The 12500-nt window shown below is 46.2% G+C and overlaps 1 protein-coding gene across 1 annotated transcript in view; it reads right to left on the bottom strand.

The window, feature by feature from the left end:
- Positions 1-12500, bottom strand: part of LOC127906127 (broad substrate specificity ATP-binding cassette transporter ABCG2-like) — a 60449-nt gene that overhangs the window by 6291 nt on the left and 41658 nt on the right. The window contains exons 4-10 of the mRNA XM_052498187.1: positions 10224-10376; positions 9988-10145; positions 8564-8715; positions 8173-8274; positions 7868-8000; positions 7656-7773; positions 4038-4120 (exon numbers count right to left, since the gene is read on the bottom strand). Of these exons, the coding sequence (XP_052354147.1) occupies positions 4038-4120; positions 7656-7773; positions 7868-8000; positions 8173-8274; positions 8564-8715; positions 9988-10145; positions 10224-10376 (899 nt within the window). The remainder of the gene's footprint in view (positions 1-4037; positions 4121-7655; positions 7774-7867; positions 8001-8172; positions 8275-8563; positions 8716-9987; positions 10146-10223; positions 10377-12500) is intronic.

Raw genomic sequence — 12500 nt, 5'->3', positions numbered from 1 at the left:
ACCACCCATATGATTCCTGTCAGGACCACCCATATGATTCCTCTCAGGACCACCCATATGATTCCTGTTAGGACCACCCATATGATTCCTGTTAGGACCACCCATATGATTCCTGTCAGGACCACCCATATGATTCCTGTTAGGACCACCCATATGATTCCTCTCAGGACTACCCATATGATTCCTGTTAGGACCACCCATATGATTCCTCTCAGGACCACCCATATGATTCCTGTCAGGACCACCCATATGATTCCTGTTAGGACCACCCATATGATTCCTCTCAGGACCACCCATATGATTCCTCTCAGGACCACCCATATGATTCCTCTCAGGACCACCCGTATGATTCCTCTCAGGACCACCCATATGATTCCTGTTAGGACCACCCATATGATTCCTCTCAGGACCACCCATATGATTCCTGTTAGGACCACCCATATGATTCCTCTCAGGACTACCCATATGATTCCTGTTAGGACCACCCATATGATTCCTCTCAGGACCACCCATATGATTCCTCTCAGGACCACCCATATGATTCCTGTTAGGACCACCCATATGATTCCTGTTAGGACCACCCATATGATTCCTCTCAGGACCACCCATATGATTCCTCTCAGGACCACCCGTATGATTCCTGTTAGGACCACCCATATGATTCCTCTCAGGACCACCCATATGATTCCTGTTAGGACCACCCATATGATTCCTCTCAGGACCACCCATATGATTCCTGTTAGGACCACCCATATGATTCCTGTCAGGACCACCCATATGATTCCTCTCAGGACCACCCATATGATTCCTGTTAGGACCACCCATATGATTCCTGTCAGGACCACCCATATGATTCCTCTCAGGACCACCCATATGATTCCTGTTAGGACCACCCATATGATTCCTCTCAGGACTACCCATATGATTCCTCTTAGGACCACCCATATGATTCCTCTCAGGACCACCCATATGATTCCTCTCAGGACCACCCATATGATTCCTGTTAGGACCACCCATATGATTCCTCTCAGGACCACCCATATGATTCCTCTCAGGACCACCCGTATGATTCCTGTTAGGACCACCCATATGATTCCTCTCAGGACCACCCATATGATTCCTGTTAGGACCACCCATATGATTCCTCTCAGGACCACCCATATGATTCCTGTTAGGACCACCCATATGATTCCTGTCAGGACCACCCATATGATTCCTCTCAGGACCACCCATATGATTCCTGTTAGGACCACCCATATGATTCCTGTTAGGACCACCCATATGATTCCTGTTAGGACCACCCATATGATTCCTCTCAGGACCACCCATATGATTCCTGTTAGGACCACCCATATGATTCCTCTCAGGACTACCCATATGATTCCTGTTAGGACCACCCATATGATTCCTCTCAGGACCACCCATATGATTCCTCTCAGGACCACCCATATGATTCCTGTTAGGACCACCCATATGATTCCTGTTAGGACCACCCATATGATTCCTCTCAGGACCACCCATATGATTCCTCTCAGGACCACCCGTATGATTCCTCTCAGGACCACCCATATGATTCCTGTTAGGACCACCCATATGATTCCTCTCAGGACCACCCATATGATTCCTGTTAGGACCACCCATATGATTCCTGTTAGGACCACCCATATGATTCCTGTCAGGACCACCCATATGATTCCTGTTAGGACCACCCATATGATTCCTGTTAGGACCACCCATATGATTCCTGTCAGGACCACCCATATGATTCCTGTTAGGACCACCCATATGATTCCTGTTAGGACCACCCATATGATTCCTCTCAGGACGGCAGGTAGCCTAGTGGTTAGAGCGTTGTATAGTATAGTGTTTAGTATATAACATGTATAGTTTAATCACTCATACTGTACAGTACTGTGAGGGTTCTAGTTCTCATCAACATGTATAGTTTAATCACTCATACTGTACAGTACTGTGAGGGTTCTAGTTCTCATCAACATGTATAGTATAATCACTCATACTGTACAGTACTGTGAGGGTTCTAGTTCTCTCTCTCTCCTGCATTTGGCCACAAGTCCAACCTGTCCCCCTCTCCCTGGCACTCTTCTTTCCCCAACAACCTGTCCCCCTCTCCCTGCCACTCTTCTTTCCCCAACAACCTGTCTCCCTCTCCCTGCCACTCTTCTTTCCCCAACAACCTGTCCCCCTCTCCCTGCCACTCTTCGTTCCCCAACAACCTGTCCCCCTCTCCCTGCCACTCTTCGTTCCCCAACAACCTGTCCCCCTCTCCCTGCCACTCTTCGTTCCCCAACAACCTGTCCCCCTCTCCCTGGCACTCTTCTTTCCCCAACAACCTGTCCCCCTCTCCCTGCCACTCTTCTTTCCCCAACAACCTGTCTCCCTCTCCCTGCCACTCTTCTTTCCCCAACAACCTGTCCCCCTCTCCCTGCCACTCTTCGTTCCCCAACAACCTGTCCCCCTCTCCCTGCCACTCTTCGTTCCCCAACAACCTGTCCCCCTCTCCCTGCCACTCTTCGTTCCCCAACAACCTGTCCCCCTCTCCCTGCCACTCTTCTTTCCCCAACAACCTGTCCCCCTCTCCCTGGCACTCTTCTTTCCCCAACAACCTGTCTCCCTCTCCCTGCCACTCTTCTTTCCCCAACAACCTGTCCCCCTCTCCCTGCCACTCTTCTTTCCCCAACAACCTGCCCCCTCTCCCTGCCACTCTTCTTTCCCCAACAACCTGTCCCCCTCTCCCTGCCACTCTTCTTTCCCCAACAACCTGCCCCCTCTCCCTGCCACTCTTCTTTCCCCAACAACCTGTCCCCCTCTCCCTGCCACTCTTCGTTCCCCAACAACCTGTCTCCCTCTCCCTGCCACTCTTCGTTCCCCAACAACCTGTCTCCCTCTCCCTGCCACTCTTCGTTCCCCAACAACCTGTCTCCCTCTCCCTGCCACTCTTCGTTTCCCCACCAACCTGTCTCCCTCTCCCTGCCACTCTTCGTTCCCCAACAACCTGTCTCCCTCTCCCTGCCACTCTTCTTTCCCCAACAACCTGTCTCCCTCTCCCTGGCACTCTTCTTTCCCCAACAACCTGTTTTCCTTGATCCACGTTTCCAAAACTAAATAATTTCGAAGCCGAACCTCTTCTGTCTGTTTGGTAACGAGACGAAAAACAGGACACTTTGCTACTATGGCTCCTATTTATTGCCTTACCTCCCTAATCTCATTTTCACACTGTATATAGATTTTTCTATTGTGTTATTGACTGTATGTTTGTTTTACTCCATGTGTAACTCTGTGTTGTTGTCTGTGTCAAACTGCTTTGCTTTATCTTGACCAGGTCACAGTTGTAAATGAGAACTTGTTCTCAACTTGCCTACCTGGTTAAATAAAGGTGAAATAAATAAATAAATAAATCCATAAAACTTGGGTAGGCTTTCAGCTGAAATTGCTTGATTGAAATGATTAAATATTCTGCTGAGATTTTCTATATGTTTCTATCTGGTTACTGTAGAAATGCATGACATTTACCATCATTCTGTTTTAAATGTGTTTTTAACAGTTTTGGAAACAGTGTGTTAGCATTTGAAAATGTGCTGCAAATATATAGTGGAGTATGAATGAGAAAAGTGTTCATGGATTATGAGAAGAATGTGGTCATTGAATGCATTTTGTGTGAAAGCAATGAAAAAACGAGTCAAAGTTTGGTCCACATACACTTCTGTTTCACTGACTGTGTGAAGAGTTTCTACGATGTGACTTCAGTTTTGACCAATGCAATTAGCACTGTTAGTTAGCACTGTTAGTTAGCATTGTTAGTTAGCACTGTTAGTTAGCATTGTTAGTTAGCATTGTTAGTTAGCATTGTTAGTTAGCATTGTTCGTTCGCGATTGAAAAAAACTTGTAATACATTATATTAAACACACACACACACACACACACACACACACACACACACACACACACACACACACACACACACACACACACACACACACACACACACACACACACACACACACACACACAGACAGACCTGTTCTGTAAGCCACTCTGGTCATTCTTCACTCCAAAGAATATGGCCCCAACGATGAGGGCCAGGAACACAGTCACTCCAATCTGGATTAGAGAGAGAGATAGAGAGAGAGAGAGAGATCAAATGACGAGAAAACAAAAAGATAATTACTTGACATATTGGAAAGAATTAACAAAAAAACAGAGCAAACTAGAATGCTATTTGGCCCAACGATGAGGGCCAGGAACACAGTCACTCCAATCTGGATGAGAGAGATTAGATAGATAGTTAGGTAGGTAGGTAGGTAGGTAGGTAGGTAGGTAGGTGGGTGGGTGGGTGGGTGGGTGGGTAGGTAGGTAGGTAGGTAGGGGTAGGTGGGTAGGTAGGTAGGTAGGTAGGTAGGTAGGTAGGTAGGTAGGTGGGTAAGTAGGTGGGTAGGTATGTAAGTGGGTGGGTAGGTAAGTGGGTAGGTAGGTAAGTAAGTGGGTAGGTAAGTGGGTGGGTATGTAAGTGGGTAGGTAGGTAGGTAAGTAAGTGGGTAGTTAGGTAGGTTAGTTGGTAGGTAGGTAGGTAGGTAGGTAGGTAGGTAGGTAGGTAGGTAGGTAGGTAAGTGGGTAGGTGGATGGGTAGGTAGGTAGGTAGGTAGTTGGGTAAGTAGGTGGGTAGGTGGGTCAGTAGGTGGGTCGGTAGGTAGGTAAGTAAGTGGGTAGGTAGGTAGGTAGGTAGGTAAGTGGGTAGGTAGGTAGGTAGGTAGGTAGGTAGGTAGGTAGGTGGGTCAGTAGGTGGGTCGGTCGGTAGGTAAGTGGGTGGGTAGGTAAGTGGGTAGGTAGGTAAGTAAGTGGGTAGGTAGGTAGGTAGGTAGGTAGGTAGGTAGGTAGGTAGGTAGGTAATCCTAAGTAATCCTTCTCACCCCCCTAAAAAGATTTAGATGCACTATTGTAAGTGGCTGTTCCACTGGATGTCATAAGGTGTATGCACCAATTTGTAAGTCGCTCTGGATCAGAGCGTCTGCTAAATGACTTAAATGTAAATGTAAATGTAAATGTAGGTAGGTAGGTAGGTAGGTAGGTAGGTAGGTAGGTAGGTAAGTGGGTAGGTAGGTGGGTAGGTGGGTGGGTGGGTGGGTGGGTGGTGGGTGGGTGGGTGGGTGGGTGGGTGGGTGGGTGGGTGGGTGGGTGGGGTGGGTGGGTGGGTGGGGGTGGGGGTAGGTAGGTGGGTGGGTAGGTGGGTAAGTGGGTAGGTTAGTGGGTCGGTAGGTAGGTAGGTAGGTAGGTAGGTAGGTAAGTAAGTGGGTAGGTAGGTAGGTAGGTAGGTAAGTGGGTAGGTAAGTGGGTAGGTTAGTGGGTCGGTAGGTAGGTAGGTAAGTAAGTGGGTAGGTAGGTAAGTGGGTAGGTAGGTAAGTGGGTGGGTAGGTGGGTGGGTGGGTGGGTGGGTGGGTAGGTAAGTAAGTGGGTAGGTAGGTAAGTGGGTAGGCAGGTGGGTAGGTAGGTAAGTGGGTAGGTAGGTAAGTGGGTAGGCAGGTAAGTGGGTAGGTGGGTAGGTAGGTAGGTAGGTAGGTAAGTGAGTAAGAAGTAAGAATACAGTCACTCCAATCTGGATTAGAGAGAGAGAGAGAGAGAGAGAGAGAGAGAGAGAGAGAGAGAGAGAGAGAGAGAGAGAGAGAGCGCAAACCAGATTTGGATAAACTCTCATATCTACTGGGTGAAATTCCACAGTGTTCCATCACAGCAGCAAGATGTGTGACCTGTTGCCACAAGAAAAGGGCAACCAGTGAAGAACAAACACCACTGTAGACAGACAGACAGACAGACAGACAGACAGACAGACAGACAGACAGACAGACAGACAGACAGACAGACAGATCACATTGTATGATTTTTAAGTAATTCATTTGCATTTTATTGCATGACATAAGTATTTGATCACCTACCAACCAGTAAGAATTCCAGGCTCTCACAGACCTGTTAGGTTTTCTTTAAGAAGCCCCCCTGTTCTCCACTCATTACCTGTATTAACTGCACTTGTTTGAACTCGTTACCTGTATAAACGACACCTGTCCACACACTCAATCAAACCTCTCCATGATGGCCAAGACCAGAGAGCTGTGTAAGGACATCAGAGATAAAATTGTAGACCTGCACAAGGCTGGGATGGGCTACAGGACAATAGGCAAGCAGCTTGGTGAGAAGGCAACAACTGTTTGCGCAATTATTAGAAAATGGAAGAAGTTCAAGATGACAGTCAGTCACCCTCGGTCTGGTGCTCCACGCATGATCTCACCTCATGGGGCATCAATGATCATGAGGAAGGTGAGGGATCAGCCCAGAACTACACGGCAGGACCTGGTCAATGACCTGAAGAGAGCTGGGACCACAGTCTCAAAGAAAACCATTAGTAACACACTACGCCGTCATGGATTAAAACCCTGCAGCGCACGCAAGGTCCCCCTGCTCAAGCCAGCGCATGTCCAGGCCCGTCTGAAGTTTGCCAATGACCATCTGGATGATCCAGAGGAGGAATGGTTGAAGGTCATGTGGTCTGATGAGACAAAAATAGAGCTTTTTGGTCTAAACTCCACTCGCCGTGTTTGGAGGAAGAAGAAGGATGAGTACAACCCCAAGAACACCATCCCAACCGTGAAGCATGGAGGTGGAAACATCATTCTTTGGGGATGCTTTTCTGCAAAGGGGACAGGGAGACTGCACCGTATTGAGGGGAGGATGGATGGGGCCATGTATCGCAAGATCTTGGCCAACAACCTTCTTCCTTCAGTAAGAGCATTGAAGATGGGTCGTGGCTGGATCTTCCAGCATGACAACGACCCGAAACACACAGCCAGGGCAACTAAGGAGTGGCTCCGTAAGAAGGATCTTAGGTCCTGGAGTGGCCTAGCCAGTCTCCCGACCTGAACCCAATAGAAAATCTTTGGAGGGAGCTGAAAGTCTGTATTGCCCAGCGACAGCCCCGAATCCTGAAGGATCTGGAGAAGGTCTGTATGGAGGAGTGGGCCAAAATCCCTGCTGCAGTGTGTGCAAACCTGGTCAAGAACTACAGGAAACGTATGATCTCTGTAATTGCAAACCAAATATTAAGTTCTGCTTTTCTGATGTATCAAATACTTATGTCATGCAATAAAACTTAAAATCATACAATGTGATTTTCTGGGATTTTGTTTCAGATTCCCCCTCTCACAGTTGAAGTGTACCTATGATAAACATTACAGACCTCTGCATGCTTTGTAAGTAGGGAAAACCTGCAAAATCGGCAGTGTATCAAATATTTGTTCTCCCCACTGTAGATAGATAGGAGAGCTTCCAGACCAACAAAGAATTCGAAAACAAATCAAATTTTGATAAACTCCCATATCTACGGTGTGAAATATCACAGTGTGCCGTCACAGCAGCAAGATGTGTGACCTGTTGCCACAAGAAAAGGGCAACCAGTGAAGAACAAACACCATTGTAAATACAGCCTATATTTATGCTTATTTAGTTTCCCTTTTGTACTTGAACTACTATTTGCACATCATTACAACTCTGTATATTGACATAATATGACAATTGAAATGTCTTTATTCTTTTGGAACTTCTGTGAGTGTAACACACACACACACAGCAACACACACATACAGACACACACCTGAGCGAAGGACGTCTGAGGGTTGAGAATGAGGTTGGTGAAGGTTCTCTTCAGGACCCATCTGAACTGAGTAGAGAAGGAGGTGTTGTACGTGATGGTCCGAGAGGGAGTCTTCACACTGGAGAACAAGAAAAAGATTGTCCATTAACTTGCAGAGGACAGAACAGACAGACAGACAGACAGACAGACAGAGACAGAGTGTGTGTTGGTACCTGTACTCCCTGTTCATGGTGATGCGTTCTAACTGGGCCTTGGTCTCTCCATAGTACTGACTCCCCCGGTACTCCTGGACCAGATGGTCCTCGATGTTCTGCCTGGAACTGGTTACCCTGTCTGGGTCCGAGTCTGGGGGAGGGAAGGGGATTTGGACGGGAGGGGAAGGGATAGAGAGGCCAGAACAGAGGTAAATGGAGGGCAAACAAAGTTAGGGAGGGAGGATATGAAGAGACAAAATTGCCATTGGATGACCCGACTGATCCCGCCCACTGACTCTGCTCCTTAGCCAATCAGAACTCACTGTCTCCTTCCTTTATCCTGTCGAAGGCGATGGAGGTAGAGTCTCCATTGATCACATCCAGGAAGAAGTCAGCGGGGTTGTTGTGGGGTTCACAAGTGTACCCTGGGTAATGATGACATCACAGTTGTAATTACATTGTTTATAGATACAGAAAAGGTTTGGGTACAGGAAAGGTTGAAACATTGATACACTGAATGTATCTCAAATGCCTCTGTTCTTAGTAACCTCTGAAGAGAGACAATATAATGATGGACATAATAACTGTTCAGTAACTCTAGACATTTCATAACTTGGTTTGCCAGCAGAGAGCTGAGACTACACTGTCTGGTTAGCAGGAGGAGTGTGATTTAGACTCACTAGAAACATGACATTTCTAAGGATTGAGTCTCACCGATGTTAGAGAAGTAGTCTAGAGCACTCTGAGCGGCGCCGTGGTAAACCTGTTTACCGCTAACCAGCAGAGTCAGACTGTCAAACAGACGGAAGATGGAATAACGAGGCTGGTGGATGGACAGGATGATGGTACGGCCATGACTAGACATCCTGATAGAGAGAGAGGAGGAGGGTTAGTGTTACAATACCCAGACTGCAATACCCAGACTGCAATACCAAGACTGCAATACTAAGACTACAATACCCAGACTACAATACCCAGACTACAATACACAGACTACAATACACAGACTACAATACACAGACTACAATACCCAGACTAACCCCCAGTATTAGCACTACAATACCCAGACTACAATACACAGACTGCAATACTAAGACTACAATACCCAGACTACAATACCCAGACTACAATACCCAGACTGCAACACTACAACACCCAGACTACAATACCCAGACTGCAATACCCAGACTACAATACCCAGACTACAATACCCAGACTACAATACCCAGACTAACCCCCAGTATTAGCACTACAATATCCAGACTGCAATTCCCAGACTACAATACCCAGACTAACCCCCATTATTAGCACTACAATACCCAGACTGCAATACCAAGACTAAAATACCCAAACTACAATACCCAAACTGCAATACCAAGATTACAATAACCAGACTACAATACCCAGACTACAAAACACAGACTACAATACCCAGACTACAATACCCAGACTAACCCCAGTATTAGCACTACAATATCCAGACTGCAATTCCCAGACTACAATACCCAGACTAACCCCCATTATTAGCACTACAATACCCAGACTACAATACCCAGACTAACCCCTCAGTATTAGAACTACCATACCCAGACTACAATACCCAGGCTAACCCCCAGTATTAGCACCACAATACCCAGACTACAATACACATACTAACCCCCTCAGTATTAATCAAATAAAATTGTATTTATTTGTTTATTTGTCACATACACATACACATGGTTAGCAGATGTTAATGCGAGTGTAGCGAAATGCTTGTGCTTCTAGTTCCGACAATGCAGTAATAACCAACAAGTAATCTAACTAACAATTCCAACTACAATACCCAGACTACAATACCCAGGCTAACCCTACAATATTAGAACTACAATACCCAGGTTCTACCTCTTGAGCAGTAGTAGTACAGAGTTAGCTGTGCTCGCGTCCAGGCCGGTGGTGGGTTCATCCAGAAAGAGAACTACAATACCCAGACTAACCCTACAATATTAGAACTACAATACCCAGGTTCTACCTCTTGAGCAGTAGTAGTACAGAGTTAGCTGTGCTCGCGTCCAGGCCGGTGGTGGGTTCATCCAGGAAGAGAACTACAATACCCAGACTAACCCTACAATATTAGAACTACAATACCCAGGTTCTACCTCTTGAGCAGTAGTAGTACAGAGTTAGCTGTGCTCGCGTCCAGGCCGGTGGTGGGTTCATCCAGGAAGAGAACAGGAGGGTCGATGATCAGCTCCATACCGATGTTTGTCCTCTTCCTTTCCCCTCCTGATATTCCCCTGATCAACTGGGTACCAACCTGGAGACAGAATACACACATTCATAGTAACACAGTCTCTCTCTGTCCTCTCCCCCACATCAACCCGTCCACACTGACCCGTGAGTCTGCTACTTTAGTGAGGCCCAGTTCTGTGATGAGTCGGTTGACTTTGTCCTCTTTCTCCTTCTGGCTGACGGAGGACGGAAGACGCAACGCCGCAGAGAAACGGAAGTTCTCCCTCACAGTCAGAGTTCCCATCACCACATCATCCTGATAGGGGTTGGGGGGAGAGAGAGGGGGGGGGGGGGAGAGATAGAGGGAGAGAGAGGGGGGAAAGAGAAAGAGAGAATACGAAGAGTTATCTATCCGAAACGGAGATGTCTGGATAAACCACTTCTCCAATCTCTTTGGCTCTATAACAAAGAACAAACAGCAAAAACATACATTATCAAATACAAATCTTGGAATCAACTATTAAAGACTACCAGAACCCACTGGATTCTCCAATTACCTTGAATGAGTTACAGGACAAAATAAAAACCCTCCAACCCAAAAAAGCCTGTGGTGTTGATGGTATCCTCAATGAAATGATCAAATATACAGACAACAAATTCCAATAGGCTATACTTAAACTATTTAACATCATCCTCAGATCTGGCATCTTCAAGAGACAGGGATGCAGCTTAAGCATCTTAAGCATCTTCCCCAATATTTGGAACCAAGGACTGATCACCCCAATCCACAAAAGTGGAGACAAATTTGACCCCAATAACTACCGTGGGATATGCATCAAGAACAACCTTGGGAAAATCCTCTGCATTATCATTAACAGCAGACTCGTACATTTCCTCAGTGAAAACAATGTACTGAGCAAATTGTCTTTTTACCAAATCACTGTACAACAGACCATGTATTCACCCTGCACACCCTAATTGACAACCAAACAAACCAAAACAAAGGCAGCCTTCTCATGCTTTGTTGATTTCAAAAAAGCTTACGATTTCAAAAAAGCTTACGACTCAATTTGGCATGAGGGTCTTGTGACGGCCCTGAATTTTTCTGAACCGTCTCAGTGCAGCTCCTTCCAATAGGGCGCTTTCCCTTTAATTCCCAATTAAATAGCCAGCATCAGCTGCGCGAAAGTGGGGTTGTGATGGAGACATGCATGAGGATGTGTTCAACCCTCAGTTCCGAAGCTTCTCTATTCCGTTTGTTTTGTTGCCGTTAAACGTGTGTTTTGTAGCCTAAGAGAGTTTACCCAGGATCGGATCCACTCTTTGCGTCCCTGGACTACACCTCTCCGTTCTTCGTGGCCTTTCTCCGCTGGAGATCTATTGGCAGATTGGATTGTCTGACTGACCGACTGACTACCACCTTTTTGTATACGGTATTTCATTTGTTTGGATGTGATGTATACTGTGATTTATGTAGTTAGTTGTAGTTGAGGACTTAATTAAGAGTTGATCCGCTTTAAAGTTCTGTGGTAAAGTAATTGTTATATTGATTGTATGTTTAATACTGGGTTTACGCTACACGGAATGAACGGACAAACATTGCGTGACAAAAGTCACTTGAGTTCACTGAACTCCTTTACCGGGCTGGACTCTTTTTAGGCCCGAGGTACAGGACATTTCTGGAGGAACCAGAACTCATTGTGATATTATTATGTGTGTGTGTAATCATTGTTGTTGCTAATACAACCCACGCAACAGAATATAGTTGTTTTTGAAGTTCTTTCCAATGTTTTAAGGGTTTATGAAAAGTTTATTTCCATCCTGACTTTTTCATAAGTCCTTTGTATTGGTGTAGACTTGACGGACCAGATGGGACTCATTCCCACCCAAACTAAAAGGAGAAACCAATGTTTTCTCTGGTAGGCACAACCTACCTGGCACCCCTATAAATAATAACCTCAAGTCAAAACCGTTACAGTCTGCTATACAAACGGATGGAAAGTGGTGTTGGGGGTAAAACACATTACATTATAAAATCCATGTACACAAACAACAAGTGTGTGGTTAAAATAGGCAAAAAACACACACATTTCTTCTCACAGGGCTGTGGGGTGAGACAGGGATGCAGCTTAAGCCCCACCCTCTTCAACATATATATCGACGAATTGGCGAGGGCACAAGAAACGTCTACAGCACCCGGCCTCACCCTACTAGAATCTGAACTCAACTGTCTACTGTTTGCTGATGATCTGGTGCCTCTGTCCCCAACCAAGGAGGGCCTACAGCAGCACCTAGATCTTCTGCACAGATTCTGTCAGACCTGGGCCCTGACAGTAAATCTCAGTAAGACAAAAATAATGGTGTTCCAAAAAAGGTCTAGTTGCCAGGACCACAAATACAAATTCCATCTAGACACTGTTGCCCTAGAGCACACAACAAC

This window comes from Oncorhynchus keta, chromosome 35, assembly GCF_023373465.1.
Source record: "Oncorhynchus keta strain PuntledgeMale-10-30-2019 chromosome 35, Oket_V2, whole genome shotgun sequence".
NCBI lineage: Eukaryota > Metazoa > Chordata > Actinopteri > Salmoniformes > Salmonidae > Oncorhynchus > Oncorhynchus keta.
Note: the sequence above shows the minus strand (reverse complement) of the source record. Positions and strands in the feature narration are given on the sequence as shown.